This window comes from Dama dama, chromosome 4 (genome assembly GCF_033118175.1).
Source record: "Dama dama isolate Ldn47 chromosome 4, ASM3311817v1, whole genome shotgun sequence".
NCBI lineage: Eukaryota > Metazoa > Chordata > Mammalia > Artiodactyla > Cervidae > Dama > Dama dama.
The window spans coordinates 22,750,295-22,778,265 of NC_083684.1; the positions used below are offsets into that span (position 1 = coordinate 22,750,295).

Genomic DNA, 27,971 nt, shown 5'->3' on the forward strand with positions numbered 1-27,971 from the left:
ATTTCAAAATAATGTGTGTAAACACATGTAAATATACATAAAGAACTAGGAAAATGAAAATGTTTGTAATCATCTCTGAATGGATAAAATTACAGACTCTTGTGTGTACCAAAGTCTATATATTAAACACATACTGCTTTTACAATAAAAACATTTTAAAATATTTTAAATATAAAATGATATACTGCCACAAAAATATATTAAATGAGGAGGAAAAATCATTTTTCTAGCATTCATGCCAATAGGAATAGACCTGGATGGATGCACACTGGTGGTTGATCTGCTCCCTTTCACAACATAAAGGGCTATACAAGCATACATTACAATCAGTTCAAAAAATAATGCTAATGTAGGAAAGAAACCACACAAACTTCTTTCCTGAAAATGGTTAACAGAAGTAAACTGTTACACCCAGAATTGGTGGTAGGGTAAGGGATGGGGGAAGGGGGAGTCCAAATTTTTTATATTAACTTTCTACCTTTAGGGTACCCATAAAACCCACACAAAATAAAATGATCTCTAGCCAATCAGAGGGCAATTTCAGAATCTTTTTAGATGCTTCAGGGTAACTAGCAACAGTTAACTAGATGGTGCTAGTTATAAGTATAATAATAGCATCTAACATTTGTTGGGTGCTTATTAAGTGCAGAGCACTGTCCTTGGTAACTTGTATCCATCCCATTTAACCCTTGAAGGTAGCTACTATAATTAACCCCATTTTACACACTAGTAAAAGGGAGCCCAACATCACACAGCTGATTAAGTGAGTAAAGGTAGCAGAGGCGGCTAGGTCCCTGAAGTCTGGCTGCAGAAGCCAGGCTGTAACCACTAGGCTGTAAAACACCAACTCATTTTTTTGCTGTTAAAGGGGTGTGGGGGGGTTGGGAGTGGGGAGTGATCAGTATTTTAATTAACTGGCCTCCTAACAGAGTTATGGGAATCAAACTGAAAGCTAGAGAAAGGAAGAAAACTAGACTCTGTAGGCCGAACAGAGGCCATAACCCATTCTTTTGCTATATCTTCAAACTTAAGAGCTAAAGCAGACACGTAAGAGTTTTTAATTTGCCAGATATTCTTTTAATGAGAATTATAAAAGACCAAAAACATTTTTTTGCAAACTGCCTTTTTTTTAAACAAATGATTTGCTTTTAATTACAAATACTGTGTGAGACGATGCCTTCTTTTGCAAAACCAATAAATACAAGAACAAATTTTAAACATATGTGATTTGTCCAAGATATGTGGGGGGAAGGGAGAGCCTGATTTTTTTTCCCCAGTATTAAAAAAAAAAAATCAGTGCTCCCTAATCTTACAAAGAATAAGTTTGAAGGTATGACTCAACTGGAGAAGAGAGGGAGACCATTTTATAGCTGCTTTAAATAGCTTCTGATAATTCTTCTGATGTTATCTTTCCTTTCTGAAACTCATATCTTCACGAAACAGTTGAATTTAAAATATTTCTAATGAACTGATTAATGGGGGAAAAGAAAATATGTATCGAACACATGTATAAATTTTACCATCAACAATTATGCATATCAAAAAGACACTAACTTTAAAAGGTACAAAAAAAAGTGAGGAAAAACCTGAATTACAGAAAAGAAAGTCAAATTTATTTAATGAAAAACTAGAATTAATAAAAATTAGCAAATACACACACACAAAAAAATACACACACACAGCAGCACTATGTATTGACTCAGAGGGAAAAGCAGTGGCCCAAGACCACTCAGCATGGCTTGTCAGTTAAAGGAAAAAAACCCAAGCACACTCACACGCACGCGCACGCACACGCACAGGCACACAAAGAAACAAACAAGAACCCAGTATTTCTCAACAGTACACTCGATCTACAACAAACACAAATTCAGAATTATTTTACAATGCTTCCTTTCTTAATACAAAAGATGCCCATCTTGGGTGTATATATATATATATATTTATTTTTCAGTGGTTTACTGTTGACTTATTTTTAAATATATTAGTGTTATTACATGCAACTGTTTCCTGTATTTAACAGCCTTTCCTTTTATTTACCTTCATGTGTCTAGCTTCCACCTACCACAAGTTTTTGGTTGGTAGGCAGACAGGTGCCTTATTCTCTGTGAAATTGAATGCAATGGTTTTAAACACTGGCCAGAAAATGTTTGATTGCCATTTCAACACATGGAAATAGTTACATTGATGCCTAAATTGCCGTTTTCTGCAAAGAGCTGTGCAATGCTGGTGTCAAAGACTAGGCAGTCACTGTTCATAATGGCTGTTGCAATTCCCTCATGAATAGATCGAGGAGTGGCTTCCCAAGTCAATCGCCGCCTATGACCATTTAGCTCAAGTCGATAAGCAAAATTTTCAGCTTGCTTGCGTGTTCCTATCAGCTGTACAATTGCAAAGAATTGCTGGTGACCATCATATTTTTCCTGTTTCTCCAAGACCAACATGAAGTGAAAGCCAAAACAGGACTGCATCATCACCCAGTCAACAGCACCAGGAAGATTAATGTCTGTGGCAAGGAACACTATGTCCTCTCCCTGCAGGGTCGTGATGGACTTGTGCTGATGCATCAGATGCGGCATGACGGCATCCAGAGAGCCTTGCCACTTACAGGAAGCACCAGGGCACGGACAGGAGTAAGGCCTAAACTCACAGAGCTCTTCGTGATCTGCTTTTTCTGTGTGTGGCAGAGTTATTTCACATCCAGAAGAAGCATATTTACAAGGGAAAAGTACTGAATTGGCCACTTTCTCCATAGCCAAGTTGCGAATGGATCCCAGCGGGCCCCGGCAAGTTGGACAACATGTGAGCTTTGGGCGACAGTTGCTACAAACAAGATGGCCACTCTGGCACTGAAGAATGGGTGGTAACACATAGTCGAAGCAGACGGGACACTCAAAGAGACTCGCCAGGTCATTGTTGGAGGCGGTTGTGCCCGTCAGGGCAGGCACCCTCTGGGACGGTGCGCACTTTGAGGTTCCAGTAGGTAATGCTGTTGCAGTCTGACGGCTCATTTCTGTAATAAAAAACACAAAAGTATAAGGAGGCAGGAGAAAAATAATTACAACTATAACATGTTTTATATAAATAACATTTACTTGCCAAAAATACTTGAAAGTTTAGTGCAAAATTTACTGTAAGCAAAATAAAACAAACAGGATTTAAAACAACATCGATTACACAAAATATGTGCACCGTACATTGGATAAAATCTGTTTTCACAATGTTCCAGAGCACGTTCCCTTTTTCTATAAAATGTTAAAAAAATCATCCTTGGATGGACTATATGGAATAAATGCTAAAATAGAAACTAGGATCCTATACAACTAAGGAACACTGTTAAGTTCAATGAAATCAGTTTTGACTGGAATTTCCCCTGCCTCTCTGTGTTCAACTGCCCTACTCATTCTATTTCTTCCCCATTCTTAAGTCAGCTGTTGACAGCCTCAGTGAGTTCTACATGATCCAAGGGATCACCAGGGTACTGACTTTTGATTGCTCTTCCTAATGGTAAATATTATCTGCTCAAGAGATCTATTTGGGGATGCCATCCCATCATCCATCTCCATGGAATGTTAACACCAGCTCGATCTTAATCTTGTTTCCTACCAATCTGTGACCCCCTTCAAAATTGAGGAAGTATATAGGTGAAATAGAGGGCCACCCTCTAAAAGATGTGAGTCTGGTATTCGGAAGTAAATCATTCTGTTCTACTTCCATTCTACAATATAAATCAGGTATAATTTGCAAAGAGGAAGGAGAGTCAGGAAAAGATAAAGAATAAAGATTAAAAAGTATCAGAAAGACTCACACAACATTAGGGGTGAGGGACAGAGTCAACAGGTAAAGAATTCCTTATACTCTATTATAGAAGTTCACCAGTGTTGCTGAAGCATTCATCAGCACAGTATTAAACATTATTTAAGAAATAAACTCCATCTGGAAGAAATGATCAACAATGTTAACTAACTTGTCAAGCTGAATTAAAGATAAAACAAGCACCTTTTCCCAGGATATAGTGGGCCGCTTTCTTGGGGATGACAAAAAAATCAGTCCATTTATGTCCTAAGAGTATGTACTTAATAACCACAAGCCATATTTCTACAAAATCAAAATTAACAACTTCTAAATGTTAATGTTTCCTTAATTATAACCGTCATTCTGTTGGAAAGAATTTAACGTTGAAAAAAATAATGCTGATTATCAATGAGACCACATAAACGCAATCTGGGTTCTATTACTCATAGACAGCACATCCTAGGTGGCCTGGTGGTAAAGAATCCACCGGCCAAGGCAGAAGACACAGGTTCCATCCCTGGGTCGGAAAGATCCCCTGGAGGAGGGAATGGCAACTCACTCCAGTTTTCTTACCTGGGAAATTCCCATCGACCAAGGAGCCTGGTGGGCTACAGTCCACGGAGTCACAAAGAGTCAGACCCCATGTACTGACTGAGCACAAGCACATACTCATAGATTACTCAAGGACAGACACCTTAAATGGGGATTGAGAGTGAAACCTCTCCCCCAGGAAGCCCCAAAATAGAGCAATTCCACTGTCACTAAAGGAATATTCGAGTTCAAGGGGAAACAAAAGTATCACAAGAATTCTGTCATAACATGGCTCATCACATGGATTTAAGACCACAGGAATCAACTCTCATCACTGAAGCCCTGTATAACCAAAGTGTTCAGCCCAACAAAAACACTATAAAGGAACTCTTATGAAAGCCAGTTTATCCCTGAGATTTTTTTCTGCATATGATGATCCATGCATTTTAACTCACTAGTAAAACAATGGCTTAGCATTGCCAAAGTGTCCCGTATATATGCTTATTTCATGGTCCATTTTATGCGGCTCATTTAAGAGAGCAACATAATAACTGGGAAGTGATTCCCTGGGCACAAAATCTAAGCTGATGCCTTTCAAATCACTAAACCAAAAACAGCTGGTCACTAAACTCAGTTTGTATTCAACATAATACAACTAAGCAAGAAAAATATTACTGTTTCATTTTTTGACCTAGCAAAAGTTATACATTTATCAATAGTCCAGACTCACATTACAATATACATTATTATTTTCCCAAATGTACAAAGCACAACTTAAAATTCCTATTCAAAGTGTGAAAACAAGTAAAATATGGCTTCTATTTCTGGTGAATTTAAGTATTACAGGGCAGTAGCTGCTAAAACTTCCCAAAGCTCGGAAGGTGGAACTCAGTCCATCTTCACACAGAAAAATAATCCAAACACACCACAGCAGTCGTGCAGTAGAAACCAAGGACTGAGGTGTCTGGACAGCTCTGCAGCAGTCATGACAAAACCTGAAGTTCAGTTTAAACTGAGAAAAGCACGGCTGATCAAAAGAACATCACTGCCAGCTCAATTTTGTTGCAGCAATTTCCTGATCCGTTTCAGAGGCTCAAAACAACTTTCCCGTTTCACAGCTTAAGCAACACAAGGCAATACCTTTTCTCTTCCTTGTCCCAGATGCTGGTAAACAAGTGAGCAAGACGCCTCTCCAGGAGTACAGAAAAGGTAAGGGAGACTTCCCGGTCATGAGAAGTCAGAGAGCTCACAGCCTTTCCCCCAGAAGCAAAGACAACTTGCAACAGAGGGCTCTCCTGGATACCTTCTGTTCCTAAACATGTCCTGGGTCTAGTTTTCAAAAGGCGGCACATGCCCTACTGCATACACTCCATTCACTCCTCAGAAGCACTGGCTACTGAAGAAGAGAACTGATGCCCACTCCTGTTCCAAGAGGAGTCGACCACACCTCCCCATGAGCTCAAATTCGCCTGCGTCTCCAAAAATGGGAGCCATTGCTGAGCTGTCCTCTGCTGGGCCCTAAACCTTCGTCTGTCTCGGAAGTCTGTCTTCCCCAAATTCATCGGCTAGGCTCCTGCCAGCTGGGTGAAGAACAGGGCTGAAGGGTGCGTAGAGGCGACTGGTCGACTACGTGCGCTCTCGGTGCCAGCTCGAGCTACTACTGCAGGATCCGGCCCGCAGCTGGAGAGTCTGCGTCAACGCAGGGCCAGGCGGCCGCAGGCTCTCTCTGCACAGGGCGGAGGCTGCCGCGGCTGGCGAGAGGCGGGGAGGCGTACGGGGGCGGGGCTTAAGGCTCCGCCCCACCCTGTCTGGGGCAGCTCCCAGGCGGCTCTTGAACCAGGAGCGCGCACTCCCACCCAGGCACCCAGCCGAGTAAAACCCCGTAAAACCCGGCGATCCTCAATCCCCGGTGATACTGTGCACGCCTCAGCACTTCCATCAGCTTACTAGAAAGCTGAAACACTCCATTTCTGTAGGCCCAAACAGTCGGATATCGGCAATTTTGCATGGTTTCAACCCAAAGTCTACACAGAATTATGTGGGAAATACGCGACCAGACAAGCACACATCTCTGCCACAATATACTCAGCCAGTTAACCCTGCGGACGCTAGATTTTTATTAAGTAAAAGTATTCTCCCTACTTTGTTCAGTAACTATTTAACGAGCGTTAACTACCTTATTTCCTCAACTGTAACTCACTTCTCCATTTTTACCACCGTCGGCACCTTAAACTCCTCCCTTCAGGAAGATTTTGTAGCGAGAGTAGTAAGCACACATATCCATATTAAACTCCCGCTTTAAACCTCCAAATTTAGATTTTATTCTCTTCCTACTCTAGGAAAACCATCTTAAACGGCCTCATTAAACAGAGTAGCTTGTTTTGTTTTTAAATAAGCATTACCCTTGCCCCAGTAAAGTCCAGGGCCTCCAATCTGCATTGCGTCAGCTCAGGCATTCAGAGGTTTAACCTGTCATTACATCACGCTTAGTGCAGCCTTTAAAGGCACCAAGACCTGGTGTGGGGCGTGAACCCTGTGCTGTAAATTGGCCATTTTCAGCATAAATTTTTAACTCTAATCACTTCCCCACCCTATTAATAGTGTGTTCAATCACCTCAATGTCATTTTGGTATTAGGCTACAGAAAACATCATTAGGAATAGAAATATAACTGAAAAGTCTGTTCACTGAAAAATATAAATTATGATAATCTATGTTTTGATTTTCTAATACATATTCATTCTAGATAGGTCTCAGGTTTCTAGAGCAGGAGACTTCAAATGTTTTAGAACAGAAAAACTTCAGACAGAGTCCAAATGTGTAAAAACAAGTGAAAGGGATGACGTATTTCTCAAGCAAAAAAATGTTTTCCCAAACTTCCAAAGAACCTATACAAAAAGAACCTATATACAAAGAACCTATACCCAGATCCTTACAACACCATCTAAAAATCATTAATCTGCAGACAAGCCTCTGAATAAGTGAGTCAGGACAGTAAAAATGGAAGTGTTCTGGAGTCATCTACACTTGAATTCAAACTTCACCACCTGCTCAGCTGTAAAACTGGGACAATATTGCTAGCCTTGAATGGCTTTTGTCTGATTAAGGAAGATGGGTAATTATATATAGCATAGATGGTACATATTCCAAAATACGTAAGTGCTGACTTACACAATTCCAAAAGTTAACTTGTCTGGCCTAAAGTCATTAGTTAGAGACTTAGAACTTGTGGGTTCCAGATGTATACTCTAAAAGATGCCTTTAGCTTTAGTAAGATTATCAAACATGTCTACCAAAGAGCAACCACCTTTAACTAATTTTTAGCACAATATAGTAGAATTTCTCAACTAGGTAGAACATTTAAACTGGTTTTATGAGATAAATTTTTACAAAAACTACATTACAATAAGACAAGCCCACAAAATCCAAAGTTAGCAAAATTCCAAAATTTATCAAGAGTCCACTATTACTTACCCTTTCTAAAATAAAGCTTACATCTCAGGCCCCGTTTGGTATAAAGTTTAAATAGACTTTAATTTAAATAAAAACATTTTACAATCAGCCTTTAATGTTGTCTTAGTAATTTTAGAGCATTTAACCATTGCTATGCCACATTAACAAACAAAATAAAATAAGTAAACTTTTAGTCTCAATTTCATGTGGGAACCTTTTTTTCCTATTATAAATGACTAATGAACAATTCTCTGATTAATCATAACGTTGTGCCTGGGCATTTTAATGAATACCCAACAATGCTGTGCTTTTCATTTTCTTGCAATACAAATGTTACCATGACCTGCAAGTAATGGCCCCCCTCAAAGATGCCCACCACAAAATTAAAACTATGGCGTCTCCTTAAAAATTCAACAGCTTAAAATGCTAAGTTAAAAATCAAACTTCATTATAACACAATAATGCCAAGGGGGGGTGGGGGGGATCAAGCAATCTATTTTTAGTTTCCAGAACTGTATCAAATTAATGGTAATTTTAAAAAATTGTACACAATATTTTCCTAAAAGCTCTTTTCCTAAAGATAATTCAGAAAATGTTGTAGCCACAGAGTAAAATTTATATATCCAATAAGATATGAAGTGGGGAAAGTCCAGGACAAAAGACCTGATAGAAGATGTAAAAGCAGAAGTCTGAACAAAGGTGATGACAGTAAATGGAGAGGAAAATGCAAACCATAACCTAAATGTATAAAGCAAAGTATATTTGTTTTTCATTCCCTAAGTCACTGTATTTTGAGGCTTCTATGCTTAGTAAAAAAACAAACAAAAAATACCTAACCAGAACCCATGAGGCACTAGGCTAAATACCAAGCTGTGGTAAGAGATGAAATGCAAAGTAGAAGTGAGAGGCCTGTGAGCTATCTAAGAGACGGAACTATTAAACTCTGCTGATGGGGATGCAAAATAGTTACCACTATATCCTCGTCACTGCAGAAAGTCCCATTGGACAGCATGATTCTATATCCTAATTTTACTTCACTATTTTCCTCATTGTTTTATTTCACAGTGAATCTAACCTCAAAATGAAATTAACCTCAAAAATGAAACTATAAACATCTCCCAAAACAAGGCAGGTCAAACTTCAATCTTAACAATCTGAAGCTCTTGCATAAATTGCACAAGCTCTGAATTTTAGTCATACCATTTACCCCTAAGAATTACATAAATCCTGCTGTCTTCTGATAAGTAACTACACCTATCAAAAATCTAACCTCACTTTTATTCTCATTCCTCTGCAGGTAACTTATCTACCCTAACGGGTGGCTTCTAGGATTCTATCTTTGAAAGATATTTTCATCAGAACATCTAGATATATGTCATCAGCACTAGCCAAACAGCAAGTATTTTCAATCTCAAGACAAATCTTTACCTTTGTGGACCTTTCCTCTTCTTTTTTAACTCTTACTCAGTTCTTTTCTTCACATAATTCTGATACTGACTCTCCTGAATCTATCTTCAAAAGTCTTAATATATTTTTTCTCATCATTCCGATCCTTGCTTTGTACTGCATTCCAAGAAAACTCAAGTTCTAATTCATAAATTTGGTTTTGCTAAGGTTACCTATCTCCTGATATGCTAAAGTATTTAATTATATAGATACCCTCAACCTCCATCCAACAAGGGAGCAGAGTAAGATGGAAGGAATGGCCGCTTCCCTTCCCTCTCCTGGAGGTTGGAATGGCCACATAAATTCAGACTGCACTGCTCTTGTGCTTCCTTAACCTCTTCCATGTTTAATATTCACGTCCCTCATTGAAGCGTCACTCTTGGTTAGTGGTTTTTTCCTCATTGCTATAACCTAAATGGTTCCAGGGTCAGCAAACTAAATAAATAAGGAGGCAGAGAAGGGACTTTCTTTCATCCTCACCAGAACAGTTGCCCCAGATGTTCATTAATAAGCATACGTATGTACCAGGTATTGTCCTCAATGAGCTTCCAGGTTAAGCATTTATCCCCCATGTTACAGAAAAGAAAATGGATTTCAAAATAAATTTCAGATCACAGAACTAATTAAAAAAAAAGGGGGGGGAGCTGAAGAGCTATGTGACTAAGGAAGACTTAGAAGGGGTGGTAAATGGCATCCTAGGCCAACAGACATTATGAAAAATTTTAGACTTGGAAAAGATCTTAACCAACTCTCTCATTTTCAGAAGAGAAAAATGACACAGAAGAACTTGCTAAATGTCATATAAAGTAGGTCAATGTTCTAATCTGGGCAATGTTATAATTTCCTAGATCCTTGTAAAGCAGATATTCTTTGGACATTTTCTAATTCAACTTGAAAAATCAACCTTTTCTGAATTTAAGTTTAGTAAGATTCAACTATCTTTTGCTTTCCCTCCCAACACAAGAGGGATCCCCAATGCAGCCAGGAAAGAGTAAAAAAAAAAAATGGGAGATGAGTAAGAGTCAGCATCTTAGAGGGGCCTTTCCTGATCACTTTATCTAAAGGCCAGATCACTCTTCTTACTGTCTTCATATTATCTCTTGCCATATGAAATTCACTTGCTAAATAATTTCTTACTACTTATTGTCTGTCTTCTGTCCTTTTCCCTCTCCTCCTCAGTATCAGCTTTTCGCTGATAACAGCAATTCTCAAACATTTTTGGTTTCAGGAACCCCTTCTACCAGTAATTGGCAAACTACAGCTGCAGGCCACTGGCCTGTTTCTGTAAGTAGTTTTACTGGAATATAGTTGAGCACATTCACTTACATCTAGGACTGCTTCCAAGGGTGGAGATGAAAAGACCCTATGTATGATTCCTAAGGTCTTCCCTGGGGGCTTAGTCGGTAAAGAGTCTGCCTGCAATGTGGGAGACCCAGGTTCAATCCCTGGGTCAGGAAGATCCCCTGGAGAAGGAAATGGCAACCCATTCCAGTAATCTTGCCTGGAAAAATCCCATGGACAGAGGAGCCTGGCAGGCTACTCTTTGGGGGTCACTAAGAGACATGACTGAGTGACTAACACTTTTCACTTTCATGACTCCTAAAGCCTTTTAAGACTATATAGCCACGTAAGAAAAAATTTGTCTTTACTGTTTTAAAGTTTTAAAAAATTGAGGACCCCAAAAGAGCATTCTGTCAATGTGGTTTATACGTATTAACTTTTACAATATTAGAAATTCAAGTCAAGAACTTTAAATATATGTTAAAATTACTATCATATTTTTTATATAACATGTAAAAATCTACATGTTAAATGTTTATGAAAAATATCTTCCATAATACGGAGAAGAGCATCTATGTTATGTTTTTTGCAAATCTTTTTAATATGATACAGTAAGAAAAACAAAAGTTGGATATTTAATATCTGCTCAGTTACAATGCAGGAGACGCCGGTTTGATTACTGGGTAGGGAATATCCTCTGGAGAAGGGATAGGCTACCCACTCCAGTATTCTTGGGCTTCCCTTGTGGCTCAGCTGGTAAAGAATCCACCTGCAATGCAGGAGACCTGTGTTCAATCCCTGGGTTGGGAAGATCCCTGGAGAAGGGAAAGGCTACCCACTCTAGCATTCTGGCCTGAAGAATTCCATGGACTGTGAAGTCCATGGGGTCACAAAGACTCAGACACCACTGAGCAACTTTCACTTTCACTTTCGCAATTAATCTGTGAAGATACCACACGTCATGAAGCCTCTGGGAACCTCACTTTACTTTCAAGTCTCATTATTACGAAAAACAGCTTTGACCCTCGAAGGGTCTTGAGAACTCCCAGGTTCCCTGACCATTAACTTCTCGTTCAGAAGCTCTGCAGAATATAAGCTTCATCAGAACAGACTTTGTTTATTGTGCTCTCTCTTCTATCTCCAGCACCTAGGACAGTACCCAGTCCAGATCAGGTACTCAAGTATTTCTGAACGAATAAATCAATCAAGTACAACAGTATGAAGGATTAGCATGTGTATAACCAAAGCTCACTCATCCCTGATGACTCCTCGGTAAAATATATCTGTTGCTTGATATAACCTTAAAGAGATTCACGATTGAGACTTACAATTTACTTTAAATAACAATATTTTACAACACCGCCATGCTTATCTTTGACAAAGGAGCAAAAGGCAACAACACAATGAAGAGAAGAGAAGACTTCAACAAATGGTGTTGGAACAGCTGGGTATCCACAGGCAAAACAAAAAAAGAAATCTAGACACAAATCTTACACCTTTCACAGATTAACTCAAATCACAGGCCTAGTAAAACACAGAACTATAAAAATCCTAGAAGATAACACAGGAGAAAATCTGGAAGACCTTGGGTTTGGCAATGACTTTTCAGAAAAATCAAACGCATGAACCCGGAAAGAATCAATTCATCAGCTGGACTTAAAAAGTAAAAATGTCTGCTCTGCGATATAATCAAGAGAATGAGAGGACAAACCACAGACGGGGAGAAAATCTTTGCAAAAGACATATCTGATAAAGGACTGTCATCCGAAATATTGCACAGAACTCAACAAGCAAATGAATATGCCAATTAAATGGCGTGCCACAACTGCTGAAGCCCCCAGGCCTAGAGCCCAAGCTCCGCAACAGAAGAAGCCACCGCAACGAGAAGCCCATGCACAGACTAGCCACCACTCGGCCCAACTAGAGAAAGCCCGCACAAAGCAATGAAAATCCAGCACAGCCAAAAATGAATTAATCAAAAAAAGAGGAAAAAAAGTGGGCAAAAGACCATAACACTCACCTCATCAGATATACAGATGGCAAAGGAGCATATGAAAAGGTGCTCCACATCATTTGTCATCAGGGAAATGAAATTAAAACACAAAAAAGATACTACCACACACCTTTTAGAATGGCAAAATCCAGGACACTGATAACACCAAATGCTAATGGGCATGTGGAGCAACATTCACTGCTGGTGGGAATGCAAAATGGTACAGCCACTTGGAAGGCAGTTTAGCAGTTTATTCAAAACTACACATATACCATAAGATTCAGCAATCATGATCCCCAAAATTTACCCAAAGTAGTTGAAAACTTATGTCCACACAAAAAACCTGCACACAGATGTTTATAGCAGCTTTATTCATAATTCCCAAGATGCGGCAGCAACTAAGATGTCTTTCTATAGTGAACAGATAAACTGTGGTACATTCATACAATGGAATATAATTCAGAAATTTTAGAAAATGAACTATCAAGCCACAAAAAGATATGAAGGAACCCTAAATATGTACTGCTAAGTGAAAAACAGTGAGTCTGAAAAGGCTACATGTTGTATCATTCCAACTATATGACATGCTGGAAAAGGCAAAGGTATGGAGGCAGTAAAAAAATAAGTATTTGCCAGAGACTGGGTAAGAGAGGATGACTAGGTGGATCACAAAGGATTTTTAGGGCAGTGAAATGATCCTGTATGATATAGTTGTGGGTACATTTGTCAAAACTCATATAGCACTAAGTTGTTTGTTTAGCCACTAAGTCGTGTCCAACTCTTTTGTGACTCCATGAACTAGATAGCCCACTAGGCTCCTCTGTCCATGGGATTTCCGAGGCAAGAATACTGGAGTGGGTTGCCATTTCCTCCTCCAGGAGATCTTCCCAGCCCAGGGACTGAACTCGAGTTTCCTGCATTGCCAGGTGGTTTCTCTACCATCGAGTCATAAGGGAAGCCCACAGCACTAAGAGTGAACCATTAATGTTCATGGACTTTGAGTCAAACTAGATGCCACATGTCGCAACGCAAGACCCACATGCTGCCATGAAGATCAAAGATCTCACATGTTGCAACTAAGACCCAGCGCAGCCAGATAAATTTTTTTAAATATTAGAAAAAAACCCAGACTTTTGGACATTAAAATCAAGTATATGGAAACATTTGGTATATTACTAACAACACATGCAACAAATCACCAAATTAAAAAGACCCAGATTACCCAAGATTTTACTGAAAACTGTTGTTTCAACCTATTGTATTCATTTTTATAACCTCAGCCTAGGACCGTGTCTGAAATGTGATAAAGACAACAAAGTCTGCTATGACAGAAGCTTCCAACTGACCACCTACCAACCTGTAAAGCACTGTGTCAGGAGCTTCACACAGTCTATACTCATAAAGGCTGTATCTCCATTTTGCAGATGAGGAAACTGAAGATCAGAAAAAGTAAGGAGTAATAAGAACAGAGCCAGACCGTCTGCTTTGTCCCTGAATCTTATTTTCTTTCAAATAAGCCTAAGAAAAGTATGTATAATCTTCTCAGTCTTACACAGAATATTCAACTTCACATCCAACTAATCTTCAATATTCATAAAAACTGACCAAAAAGCAAGTCCCTAAATTCTTTTAATTAAACCTGTAGTCATAGCAAGTAGTTGTTTTTTAATTTTTTGTATTAAAGTGGAATAACCTAACAGTCATTAAGCCATTAGACATTAAATCAAACCAAAGAATCAAGAAGAGAAGAGGAGAAAAATAAGAGTAAAAGAAGCAGGGTACTTCTCCGGCAGTCCAGTGGTTAAGACTCCGAGCTTCCACTACAAGGATCTCGGGCCAGTCCCTGGTCATGAAACTAAGACTGAACTAAGATTCCACATGCTGCACAGCAAGAATAAAAGAAGCAGGAAGAGATTAAATAGGCTCTCAACCTTTTTAAGTCAAACCACATATCACTAAAGAGAATTTTGGGGAACTCACTTGAAATTATTGAAACCATACCAGTCATAATTACAACACAATCACCTCTGCAATATCACCAAGACTCACAGTGTCTATATAAAAGCAGCCAAATTCTCATCATTTAGTTACTAATGTTTACTAATCTGCTTGGGCTTTATATTCTCTCGGGATGTAAAACTGTCACACATTCCAGTAGATCTTTGCTCTTTTGCTCCATCTTGATGTTAAACTATGTTTTCAAAATTCTTCCCTGTATCCTGTACCCAGTTTTACACTGTAACATAAAACTCATCCACCTTCCCTTTCTTCTTGACAAGTAATGGTAGGTAAATGCACAGAGAACACAAATTTTAAAGCAGATCAACACTGGCAGTAACCTACAAAGAGTTGATGATACTAAGCTAAATATAAAAGAACACATGGCTTGAGAGATGAAGAAATTACATGAGATAAAAAGTCACACTGAAGAGACTCTTTAATACATCATATAATCAATAGTTCTTTACTACCTTTATAGAACAATGGAATATATGGGGGAAATGCCATATTAAAAAATTCATGGAGCCTTATTCAAACTAAATTACACTGCTTTGAAACAGTTGAAGCTTTCCTGATGGCTCAGATGGTAAGAATCCAGCTGCAATGTGGGACACCTGGGTTTGATCCCTAGGTCAGGAAGATCCCCTGGAGAAGGGAATGGCTACCCACTCCAGCATTCTTTCCTGGAGACAAGGATGGACAGAAGAGCCCGGCGAGCTCCAGTCCATGGGGTCACATAAGCATCACATCTCAAACTCTAGCCAAATCATTTTAGTTATTTTGAATAAGGATATAACACATGAATTAACTTAGACTCTAAATTTCATCAAACTAAGATTCCATTCTTTGGGCAGGTACCACATTTCTCTACAAAAACTTTCCTGTTTTATTCTCTTGGGTTTAGTTATTTTAAAAATAGCATTAGCACATTCTCATCTGAATCCACCTGTTAGCCATGTAACTGAATGCTCCTGTTTACAGTTATGGTCACACTGGCTCCAAGTTGGTACTAACAGTACTCTAATTATGGGAAGTTAAAGAGAAAAATAGAGGGGGACCCAATATATAAGTGATGCATTTGTGTGAAGTGAAGCGCAGGTGACATCATGGTTTTCACTGAAGCACTGATACATTGGTAAGAAAACGCAACATGTGGTGACCACACATATGGGATAACTTTGGTGTGCTCAACTCAAAAAGAAGCTACAGCGTAAGTCAATTCCATAACATGTTGTTTCAAGACTTCAATTTTGCAGGCAGTATTCAATACTTTCATTAATTAGTGTAATTCGAATTTTACTGGTTTTGCAGTTTTTTTTGTGTTTAATTTGCAGGTTTTGAACCATCACCAACGTCACACAGAGTTGACCACACCACTGGTCCCTGCTGTGTAAACTGTCACTGACTCCACACACTCGGGTTTTCCTGTCTCACCAGGTGCTCTTGTTTCCTTTACTGATTCCTGCTCTTCTCCCTGAACTCCTGATATTGGAAGTTGTCCATGATCCACTTTTCTTCACTTTGGTAATCTCATTCACTCCTGTATTTTTAAAATTTCACTGATATTGCCATGGACCTCAACATTTTTATGTCCAAATTAAAAAACAAACAAAATCTCCCAGATTTGTCTTAAAACTACGGATGTGTACACCCAGCTGTCTCCTAGACATTCCCACAGCCTGCGTGCATAGCCACTCAGTCATGTCCAACTCTTCACAACCGCACAGACTGTAGCCTGCCAGACTCCTCAGTTCATGGGATTCTCCAGGCAAGAATATTGGAGTGGGTTGCCGTTCCCTCCTGCAGGGGGATCTTTCCAACCCAGGGACTGAACCTGTGTCCTCCTGCATTGCAGGTAGATTCTTTACCATCTGAGCCACCAGGGAAGCTCCAGACATTTCTACAGGAGGGTGGTCAAAACTGAACTCGTTATCTTCTCCCAGAATACTCAACCAATAGCCTTCCTCTCACTTCATGGAAACTTCATCCTTCCAGATACTCATTCCAAAAGTGTTGAAGTCATCCTTGACTCTTCTCTACATATCACATGTGTAAAACCACCAGGAAATCTTGTACCTCCCTGAGAAATGAATCTAGAATCCAACCACTCCTCATCACCTCTACTACTACCATATCAATATCTTTCAATTGGATTACTGCAATACCCTTCTAACCAGTCTTCCTGCTTCCATCCTTGTCTCCCACCCCACCCACCAATTCAGAGAACAGCAATAAGAAGAAAAAAAAAATCTATTAAACTCTCCCGTATCCAGGTAAAAGACAAATCCTACAACAGTCTACAAAACCCTAAACAATGATGGTATGTCCCCATTACTGTCTGACTTCATTTCCCACCTCTTCCTTCCTCACTGGCTGACTGGCATCCTTGTTCCCTAAAGGTAGGTTGCTCCTTTGGGTCTCTGCCTTAAAATACTTTTCTCTGAGATAGCCACAGGGCTCTCACCTCCTTCCAATCTTTGCTTGTATACCTCCTTCTCAATGAGGGCTTTCCAGTCTCCTCTATTTAAATAAACAGTGACCACACTCTGCCCACTGACCCCTTCTCCTAACCCTTGCTCATTCATTGTTGTCAATCCTTGCCTCTCCTCCTCTTCCTTCCCCCTCCTTCATTTCTACTCTATTGTTGTCCATAAAATGTATTACCATCTATCAGTCATTCAGTCAATCAGTTCAGTCGCTCAGTTGTATCCGACTCTTTGCAATCCCATGAACCGCAGCACCCAGGCCTCCCTGTCCATCACCAACTCCCAGAATCAACCCAAACCCATGTCCATTGAGTCAGTGATGCCGTCCAACCATCTCATCCTCTGTCGTCCCCTTCTCCTCCTGCCCTCAATCTTTCCCAGCATCAGGGTCTTTTCGAATGAGTCAGCTCTTTGCATCAGGTGGCCAAAGTATTGGAGTTTCAGCTTCAACATCAGTCCCTCCAATGACCACCCAGGACTGACCTCCTTTTACCATCTATCAGGCTACACAATTTACTCATTTGTTATGGTTGTTGGCAATATGGTTGCTGTTGTAAACCCTCCTCCACCACCTGGAAAATGGGAATTTGTCTGGTTCAGTGATGTGTCCCAAACACCTCAACAGTACCTGACACATAGTGCAGGCTCAATAAGTATGTTAGGTGAATAAATAAAACTAGAAAGCATAAGCGCTTTGGACTTCTGGACATTAATATCCAAAGCTAGAGGTAACCGAGCAGTACTTGTTAAAGTCCAGGAGAAAACGATCAAATGCAGAGAAAACAGAGCAGAGAAGATGAGCATTAACTATGAGGAAAACTGTACAAATGGTTCCGAGAGAAGCAACCATTTACTACATGGCTCAGATTGCAACTGTTACAGTCATAGCAATGCAAACACAAAAGTATGGTGTTACTAAACTAGGAGAGTATAGGAACGGTAAGGGTCTGTACAGGTGATAAGGGCAGGAAAGGTAGTTAAATACACAACAGGAATAAGGCCTAAAACTGAAATCCTAAAGTAACAACATAAGCATGTTATCTAGAGACAATGAAGGTAAATAAAATATAGTCACTTCAAAGAGGTTAAAGTAGTTGCCTCTGGAAAAAGACATCTGGAGAGGAATACAGCAGGTCGTTTTTCTTTAAAAAAAAAAAAAAAAAAAAAAATGAGCCTAGTGGAATATTTCATTTTGAATTATTTTGCATGTAAACTCTAGACTAAAAGAAAAAGTTCAAAAACTTGGTATGAATTGTCACCAACTGCATGCATTACTTAAGAAATTACAAACATAAATTTGTTTTTAAAGACTTGATTCCAAGTATTGACTAAGATCTGTGGAAACATACTTCCCCTACACTGTTGGAAATGTCCACTATGAAGGTTTCCAAGAAGATTTGTCAGTTTGTTTCAAAATTTAAAGTTTGTATACTCTCTGTGACCCCGGAGGTTTTCTTTCAAGAGTCTATCCTGTGACTTACACAGTGGCAAAGGTATATATATATATGGATGCCTACAGCAACCCTATTTGTAAGAGCAAATAAACTGAAAACTGCTCTAGATGAAGAAAGTGACTAAATGATGGTCCATACAACAGAATACTATGCTGCCTTTTTTTTCTTTTAAATAAACAGACTCATACCTACTAACATGTAAGAATCAAATTGTTTAAACAGGTAGAGAAAAAAAAAAGCCCACAGAATATATTACAATCCCATTTATGTTAAAAGAGATAAAAGAGATAGCTGTCTTTTTATATATGTACACATGTACATACATACCATGTAATGGGACAGAAAACTAGAAGGGCATCCAAATTGCCAAATGTGGTTTAAAGACTTAAGGTAAGGAATTAGAAAGGGGGGAAAGGAGGTCAAGTCCAGAACCAGAAATCACACAAAGACTAGAGTTGGGACCACTGAACTACAAATACATACACAAAACATCAAGATGGAAGAATATATAGACTACAGAGTATAAACACAAATTTCATTATTTGGAATTATGCAGTTTAGGGAAGCCCCTCAAACATGTATAGTTATTGACAAGTAGTAATCATTTAAAGGGAAAGTATCTACAATGATTAAGTCAGATCAAAGAAACTGACTTTAAAATGTCTATGGCTAACTTAAAAGAATGTGTAACACACACAGACTAGAAACTACACCACAATGTCTACAATGGTTACACTTTTCAATTACCACATTGTGAATGATCATGAGGAAGGTGGGGGTTGCATTTCTATATATGTTTCTCAAATGCTCCATAAAACATATATATTACTTTGGGGATTTAAAATGATTAAATTTTAGTGCCTATTTTGTGTCCCCACACTTTCCTGCTAACGAACTGCTAGTGATTTCATACACAAATTTAAACATTAAGAGATCAAGAGTCGATTCTGCCTACTGCTTTCCTTTTTCCTTAAAATGCCTCAAATAGATGAATACTTACTTACAGGGAAAAATTATTTTTAAAAAAGCCTCTTCACATTTTAAAAACCCTATATTTCAAATACATGTACATATATTTCAGTTTATATAAACTTAAACTTAGCACTTTAAAAGTTAATTCTGAAAGACAAAATTTGTCTGATCACTTCTCCAAGCAAAATCAAAAGAATATCTGTGGAAATTAACTCAGAAACTATCTGTATTAACAAAATATCCAAAGCTGTCCCCAACAAAGCTAAATCAGGGACCTTGACAAAACAAAAACCACAACTCAACTTTAGCTGAGCTCAAAAGAGCTAAAAGGTAAAACACAAAGGCAGGAAAAAGCAGGTTTTTAACAATTAGATTATTTCATTTAGTCAAACCAAAAACTGAAGTAAAATAGTGTACAGCACACTTAATTTTGCTGTATCAACCATTACTAGGTGAAGGCTGTCAATTATGACAATAACTATAACAATTACAATACTTCCTATAAAATTCAAGACTGGCATTAAATTCTTCTCATTTTCTAAGAAAATATTTCTCACTGGTAATACCAGCTTTATAAATATAGATTCATTCTCCAAAGATTTTTCCTCTATTTCTTTTTCTACTTTCATGTGCTCCCAACTCCCCTGCTATTCAAAATAAGCAAAAACAAAAGCCACAAGTAAGTTCAACACAACTGGGCAACCTCAAACCTAATAAAAGGTCTTTGCCAATATCATTTTGGTCACTGTGGTTCAAACCTGGAGAATAAATTGAACCCTAATGAACTGTATTATCTGTATCTTTCAGCTTAAGAGTTCTGCAGGACTTACTCCCCCTCCCCACAAAAATCAAAATAAAAGTAATGAGATACATGGGAGCTGGTCACAATAGTGTGCGAAATGCATTAAGTTGTATCCTTAAAATCTTGAGCAAATTTCTATATGTAGTTATCCTATATGTCTTCAAAAACAAAAAGTTTACATTGAGGGGAAAAAAAGTAATACCACAGCTCTAGGTAGTGTACAATTTCCCGAGAACAGTAAGCATCAGGTGTCGTAGCTGGTGACATATCACAGCATCTCCTCTCCTGCCTGCTCAGTCTCTCTCTCCCTACTGTGGCTTCCACCGGCTGGTACAGTAATCACCAACTACCAACACTTAACTGACGGCTTCACGCATACCTCCTTTAGAAAGTACAATAGAAGCCGTCAAATGCTTACTTCCCACTTCTTCCCTCCTCGTGGAATGGAAGAAGTGACCCAGGCCTTTGGGCAGTGTCCGCTCACCTCCTCAGACGTCACACTGCTATTCTCCCTCTCTCCTGCAGCCGTCTCTTTTTCTACTGGACCACTCCCTAACACCTGAACATGATCTACTATCTCCCATCTGGCTTCTGTGATGTTCCTCTACCTCACTGCATCATTCTGGGTGTCTCAGATACCTTAAATCCAACATATCAGAACTTCGAATTTGCTGTCCTTCTGTTTTTTGAGTTTTATTGTTATTTGCAAACCCCCTCCTAGTTCTTTCATTCTTGGTAAACAGCACTATGATTCACAGTTGCTCAAGCCAGAAACCACCTAATTCTTTCCTTCCCTCACCTCTCATATCTAATCCATCAGCAAGCCCTGTTAATTCTGTCCCCAAAATACATCTCGAATCCACCCACTTCTCTTCATATTCACAGCCACCACCACATTAATCCAGGTCATAATCAACTACTGTGCTTCATGATCAAAGTACATGTGTTAGTTGTGCAGTCATGTCCAACTCTTTGCGACCCCATGGACTGCAGCCCACCTCTGCAGGGGAAATCCTCTGTCCATGGGATTTCCCATGGCAAGAATACTGAAGTGGGTTGCCACTTACTTCTCCAGGGGATCTTCCCAACCCAAGAATCAGACCTGCGTCTCCGGCAGTACAGGCAGATTTCTTTACTGAGCCACCAGGCGAGCCTGATCAAAGAAATGGCCTTCTATATTCTCCAAAGAGCTAGGCATTTGTGCTCAGTCATCTCCGACTCTTTGCGACTGCATGGACTGTAGTTAGCCGGGCTACTCTATCCATGGAATTTTCCAGGCAAGAATACTGGAGTGGGTTGCCATTTCCTTCTCCAGGGAACCTTTCTGACCCAGGGATCTAATCCACGTCTCTTGCATCTCCTGCACTGGAAGGCAGATTCTTTACCACCTGAGCCACCGGGGAAGCCCCCCCCAAAGAGCTTCTCAGGACCCTTAAAATTCACATCCCTTACTGTGACTCTGCAGGATCTGATCCTTGCCTCTCTCTCCCCCTCAACCATTTGTCCCAGCAACACTCCCTTCTCTCAGTTCCTGGAACAGTCCATGTTCATTTTTGCCTCAGGGTCTTTACTTCTGCTGCTCCTTCAGCCTCATATTCTCCCTCCTCTCCTTCAGACAATTCCTTATCCTTTTAACAGAGATTAAACAGCAACACAGGGCTTCCCAGGTGGGGAAGTGGTAAAGAATCCTCCTGCCAATGCAGGAAACACGGATTTGATCCCTGGGTGAGGAAGATCCCCTGGAGAAGGAAATGGCAACCCACTCCACTATTCTTGCTGTGAAATCCCATGGACAGAGGAGCCTGGCAAACTACAATCCATGGGGTTGCATCAGCTGGACACAACTTAGCAACTAAGTAGCAATGTCACCATTTCTCACAGCAAGACTCCCTCCAACCATTATTCTTCACTCCTTTATAGTATATATCACAATTTATAATTCTGCTCTCTTCCCTAACCAAAATGTAAGCAGTAATAGAGAAATTAAGTAACTTATTCAACAGCTAATTTTTTCAATTATTTAAGTACTTTCTCTGTTAAGTAATGTCCTTTTAAATGCAACAGTAGGCACTGTCCCTGCTCTTACAGAGCTTAAGGTCACAAATAACTAGTAACAGATGCTAGACACACATCCAGATCTGGCTCTTAACCACTTAGCTACACTGCCTCTCTAGCTGTAGGACGCTGGATCAAGGGGCAGCAATATGCTTAGTAGATGTTCACATGCTAATGGAAACTAAGGCTTGGAGAGGTTAAGTCATCTGCCCGAAGTAGCACAGACAAATTATCTGAGGAATTAAGTACAATCATGAGGAAAGGCACAGATATATTTAAGTATGGAGAATGTTCAAGAAACAAAAAAGAATCCAGTCTAATCAGGTATGGCGAAGAAGAAATGCTGGAGGATAAGACCAGAAGAGCATAAAACACTGTGAAGGTATTAGCCATTCAATAAACATCTACTGAGCACCACCTACATGCCAGCCACAGTAACATACTCCAGACAGGGGTGATCAAGGCAAAGTCCTCATAGAGACTGCAGTCTCCATCTGTGAAGGCAAAGGAGAAGAGAAAACTACAGTTCAGGGGAATAGGTCTTGTAGTAGGGCCAAGCAGAAAGTGCTATGAGAACATGGAGAGATGACATCCAACTCAAGGTGGGGCGTCCAGGAAGAGCACATCATTTAAGTGATGTCCAAGCTGAGATTACAGAGCTTAGTTGGAAGAGAATATGTGGTGTGCACAGGCACTTGCAAGTACGTAGTTGAAAATGGCAGGAAAGTAACAAACGCCAGCTTCAGGAGGCACTGTCGACTTATTATCTATATACTGTCAAGGAACCTGGGACTTTAAACTGAAGGCTTTAAGTCACCTATGTTAGAAAGCTCCCTCAAATGGCAGTAGGAAAGCTGAAGGGAGGGGGCAGAGACCAAAAGCAAATAGATATTTAGAAAGTAGAAGAGGACTGAATGCACACATGAAAACAGGGAGAGAAGCAATGCCAGATCTCTGGCAATAACCAGAGAATAGAAAAATCAAGGCTCTATGACTGATACAGAAGATGAGAGCCTAGGACGGTTGGAAACGAAGGTTTTAGTTTAGGATGCATAGATCGGAAGCACTTTGGTATGTGAAAGTGGAAAATGACTTGCAGGGAAAGACATGGTTAAAGGAATGAGGATAAACCACAGATTGGGAGAACACGTTTGCAAAAGACACACCTGATAGAGGACTGCTAACCAAAATAGAGCCCAGCTCTTAAAGCTCAACAAGAAAACGAACGTGTCGATTAAAAAATGGGTAAAAGACCTGAACAGGCACCTCATCAGATATACAGATGGTAACGGAGCATGTGAAAAGGTGCTCCACATCACTGTCATCAGGGAGATGCAAATTAAATAAAAAATAAGATAACGCCACACACCTTTAGAATGGCAAAACCCAGGGCACTGAAAACAGCAAACGCTAGCGGGCACTTGGTGCAACAGAACTCTCATTCGTTGCTGGTGGGAATGCAAAACGGCACAGCCACGTGAAAAGGCAGTCTGGCAGTCTACTACAAAACTAAACAGGGACTTCCCTAGTGTTCCAGTAGCTAAAATGCCAAGCTCCCAATGCAGGGGGCCTGACTTAGATCCCTGGTCAGAGAATTAGATCCCACAGGCTGCAACTAAGAGTTTGCATGCTGCAACTAAAGATCCCACGTGGTGCAACTAAGACCCAGCACAGACAAAGAAAGAAAGAAACTAAACATATTCTTACCATATCCAGCAAATCATGCTTCCTGGTATTTATCTACCCAAAGGAGTTGAAAACTTATGTCCATACAAAAACCTGCACACAGATGTTGACAGCAGTTTTATTCATAATTCCAAAGATATGGCGGCAACTAAGATGTCTTCTGGTAGGTAGTAGATAGATAAACTGGTACACTCAGACAATGGAATAATACTCAGCGCTAAAAAAGAACCAAGCTATCAAGCTACAAAAAGACATGAAGGAAATTTAAATGCACATGACTAGCAGCCAATGTGAAAGAGGTACACACTGTATGATTCCAATTATGTAACACTCTGTAAAGTACAAAACTATGGAAACAGTAAAAAGATCAGAGCTTGCCAGAGGTTAAGGAAGGAGGGATGAACAGGTAGACCACATAGAATTTTTAGAGCAGTGAAACTATTTGTGTGATACTATTAACGGTGGATACATATCATTTGTCAAAACTTGTAATATGTAACACCAAGAGTGAACCATAATGTAAACCATATTTTTTGAGTGATAAGGTGTGGGTACATCAACTGTAACAAATGTATCACTGTAGTGGAAGATGTTGATAATGGAGGAAGTTATGCATGAGTAGGGCAGAGTATATGGGAAATCTCTGAACTTTCTGTTCAATTCTGCTGTGAATCTAAAACTGTTCTAAAAAGAAGTCATTAAAAAAAAAAAGACCTATGAGCAAGAGAATACATGGGTCTAGGTTTCACAAGCAAAGAAATCTGAGTGTCATACGAATATATTAATAGAAGTAGTAGGTCAGGAAACAAGTCTGTACTGAGGGTCAGCCACTGAGGATACAGGAATAAAAGACCACAATCCCTGCCCTTTTGCAGCAGAAACTCTAGTAATTCTAGCCATGGAAAACCAAATGACTCAAAATGCATTAGAAAAATTTTTTTTAAAGAAACCATTAAGGATTTTTTTAGGGAGGCCAAGTTTATACCTAGGTTTTTCTTTAGGGGTGGGTAGGGAAGTCTGAGGTTTTCATATATTGATTTTGTTTGTAGTGAGGTTTAGAGCAAAAATAACCAAAAATTAAAACATTTTATAAGACATATATGAACATTTCATAATTATAACTGAAGTCTGTAAAACAGATCTAAGCCAAGAAAAACTTCAATCTCTAGAAACCAAGTAAATCAATTCCTTCAAAATACAATTTTAAGTTGTTGCTCTGCAAAGTTACTGAACTTTGTTTACCCTCCTTATGTAAGACCTGTTTTCTAAACACTGTATAAGCTGAAAATAAAATCCTATTCTCCATATTACGTCATTGTTGCCATAGCTAGATGTTTCCTTTGCAACTTCAATTAATTGTAGCCTAACATTTTTAAATTATAGATATTAAAGTTTATTGCTCTACAACAATTTTGTAAAAATTTCCCAAAGCTTAGAGAGAACACATTACACTAAATTGGATTAAATTTCTGAATGTGTAGCTTGTGTAATATTTATCCTGAAAAGTTCCTCATCTATCATTTAAACTGTACTTCAGCTTAAAATATTATTAAATGTTCAATTATGCTGCACAGTGTCAAGAGGGGTCATGCAAAGCATTTCTATAACAGAGCAAGAGAAAATATTTTGGCAAAGCCAACTTTAGGGTTGTAGCTAATTATTTCAGATCACAAATGTCTGTTGTATATTTTAATTTCCAGAGCGAAAAATCACAGAATTTGTACACTCCATTTGAGGTCAAAATATACTTGTCATGAACTTCTAACAGCTAACCAAAATCCTCTCCTCCACAATTTAAGCCAGTATCTCCCGAAGAAAATTACCAGACCATTACATTTATCGCCACACTACACTCTGCTCTTCAGTAATGTCCAAACGAGATGGTGACACCATAGACACCTAACACTCAGAAACTCACTGTTTCACTTTTCTAAGTTAAGACCTCAAAAGCAAACTGAGCCATGAATGTGATTAAATTCTAGATCACATAAGACTCACCCAGATGTCTTACTACAGAAATTTTCCAACGCCATCATCTTCAGAGGCCTGGACATTTATCATCTAAACGGCTTGTTTTCATTCTTAGGAACTAACAAAATGCACTAAAAGAAAACCTACGCAGTTCCAACATATCCAACATGCCAAAATAATCCCATAAATTTAGTTATTAAACAACAACAGCCTTGGCAGCAAACATTTACTGAGCACTTACCATGGGCCTGCCACTGCTCTAAGCCTTAAGCCCTTCACCTACTATCTCATCAACTCTCCCAACAATCCTACGAGGTCGGTACTGTTATTTACCCTATTTTGCAGGTAAAGAAAAAGAGGCACAGAGAGGTTAAGTATCTTGCCCAAGGTCACAAACCGGTGGGGCAGGACTGGAACCAAGGCAGGTAGTCCCGACTTCAGAGTCCGCGCTCCCAACGTTCAACTGCTGCAAAGAGTTAACAATTTACCCTTGACAGCCCCTTATCAAGAAATGGTAAATGTTCAACAGCTAGAAACGGGCAGTCCGATCCCTGTCCTATATCCGTGCTCACGGCTTCTACGACTTTGACAAATCGGCTACACCATCTGATTTTCCGGACACACACTGGACTTCTCTGGATGTCAGAGCAAATTCTCAATCTTTCCAGGAACGGGAAAAGGAAAACCTACGCAACGCTGTGGCCCAGATTATCCACATTCCTAAATAATAAATCTGGGAGCGTCCAGAAAGGCCCCCAAACTACCCGACAAACGAAGCCTAGGAAAACCAAGGTTTACAATAAAAAGCTGGAGCTTCCCTGGCAAATCGTTCACGCGATTTCCTCTCTAACGACATAAACAAGGGAGGAGGCTGCATTCTTCCCACCGCACAATGAAAACGCAGGCCGGAGCGGGAAAGAACGCAGCGCAATCGGGGACGACCGCTCCCGGGGTCGGGGGCAGGCAGGGGAGGCCAAGGACGACTGAGTCGCCCCGTCCTGCCCCCGGGCCGATGCGGGGAGGGGCCGGAGGGAAGGGCCGGCCACTGCCCGCACTCAGCTGACCTCCGCCATGTTGGCCGCAAACCCCGGGACCCTTCACAACAAAGGCCGGCACCCGGGAGCAGGGAGCGCCGGGCGCCTCCCCCGGCCAGGCCCGCCTCCCAGGCGCGCGGGGGCCGGGCCGGTCGGCGAGGAGGCCCTTCCCCGCCCTCGCCCGGCCGCGAGGGGCCGACCCCCGGCGCGGGCCTGCCGGGCCCCGGGCGCCGGGGGCGGGGGCGAGCCGGCTCGCCTCGGCGGGCAGGGCCGGGCAGGGGAGGGGAGGGGCGGGGGGCGGCGCTCGGCCGGGCGGCCGGGCTCGGGCCGAGACAAAGGCGCCCAGGTCTGGGGGCTGCCCGCACCCCCTCCCGGGCGGCGCGACCCGGCCCGGTCGACCTTCCCGCCCGCCGCCATGACCGGGCCTGGAAGTCCTCCTCCAGCGGAGCCCCTCGCGGCCGGCTCCTCCCTCCAGGCCAGGCCCCACTTACCTGTGGGCGGAGAGCGCGCCTCGGACCCCGGTCCTGGCTCAAACGCGCTCTGTCGCCGCCGCCAACCCCCGCCACCGCGGGCAGCGCCACCGCCTCCTCCTCGTGCCAACACCGACGGGACACTCTGGGCCGCCGCTGCCGCTCGAGAGTGCGCCCCGCAACGGCCGCCCCGGCTCCCCCCTGGCCGCCGCCGCCGCCGCCGTTTCGCGCGTCCTCGAGCCCGCCGCGCGCTCCCGCTAAATACCACACACTGCGGCGGCCGCCATGAGGAGGCGCGGCCCCGCGCGCCGGCGGCCCGGAGGGGGCGGGGCTTCCACGGGCGCGCAGGCGCAGAGGCGCTCGCGCGGCCGGCGGCGACTTTCGCGGGTCGAGGTGCTGGGTATCGAGGGTGGCGGTTGGCGCCCGGGCTCTGCGGGCACAGTTGCTGTGACTGAAGACCTCGCGACAGGCAAACACTTGAACATCGCGCTCATGCCTGCAACCGTCCCCTCCTGGGGAGGAGCAGGGCTTCGTTGCCGCGTCTG

General features: G+C 41.1%; 1 protein-coding gene across 5 annotated transcripts; it reads right to left on the reverse strand.

Moving 5' to 3' along the window:
• Positions 1 to 542: 542 nt before the first annotated feature.
• SIAH1 (siah E3 ubiquitin protein ligase 1) lies at positions 543 to 27,644 on the reverse strand. 5 transcript variants are annotated; one of them, XM_061138450.1, is made up of 3 exons: positions 5,464 to 7,676; positions 3,997 to 4,095; positions 543 to 3,010 (listed from the first exon to the last, which is right to left on the reverse strand). In XM_061138450.1, the coding sequence occupies exons 1-3, from the start codon at positions 5,552 to 5,554 to the stop codon at positions 2,160 to 2,162; spliced, it is 1,041 nt and encodes a 346-aa protein (XP_060994433.1). In that variant the 5' UTR covers positions 5,555 to 7,676; the 3' UTR covers positions 543 to 2,159. The 5 variants fall into 5 exon arrangements, with proteins under 5 accessions (XP_060994433.1, XP_060994435.1, XP_060994436.1 ...); XM_061138452.1 differs by lacking the exon at positions 3,997 to 4,095 and having other exon boundaries at positions 545 to 3,010; positions 5,464 to 7,668; XM_061138453.1 differs by lacking the exons at positions 3,997 to 4,095; positions 5,464 to 7,676 and adding an exon at positions 26,320 to 26,442 and having other exon boundaries at positions 547 to 3,010.
• Between the last annotated feature and the right edge of the window lie 327 nt (positions 27,645 to 27,971).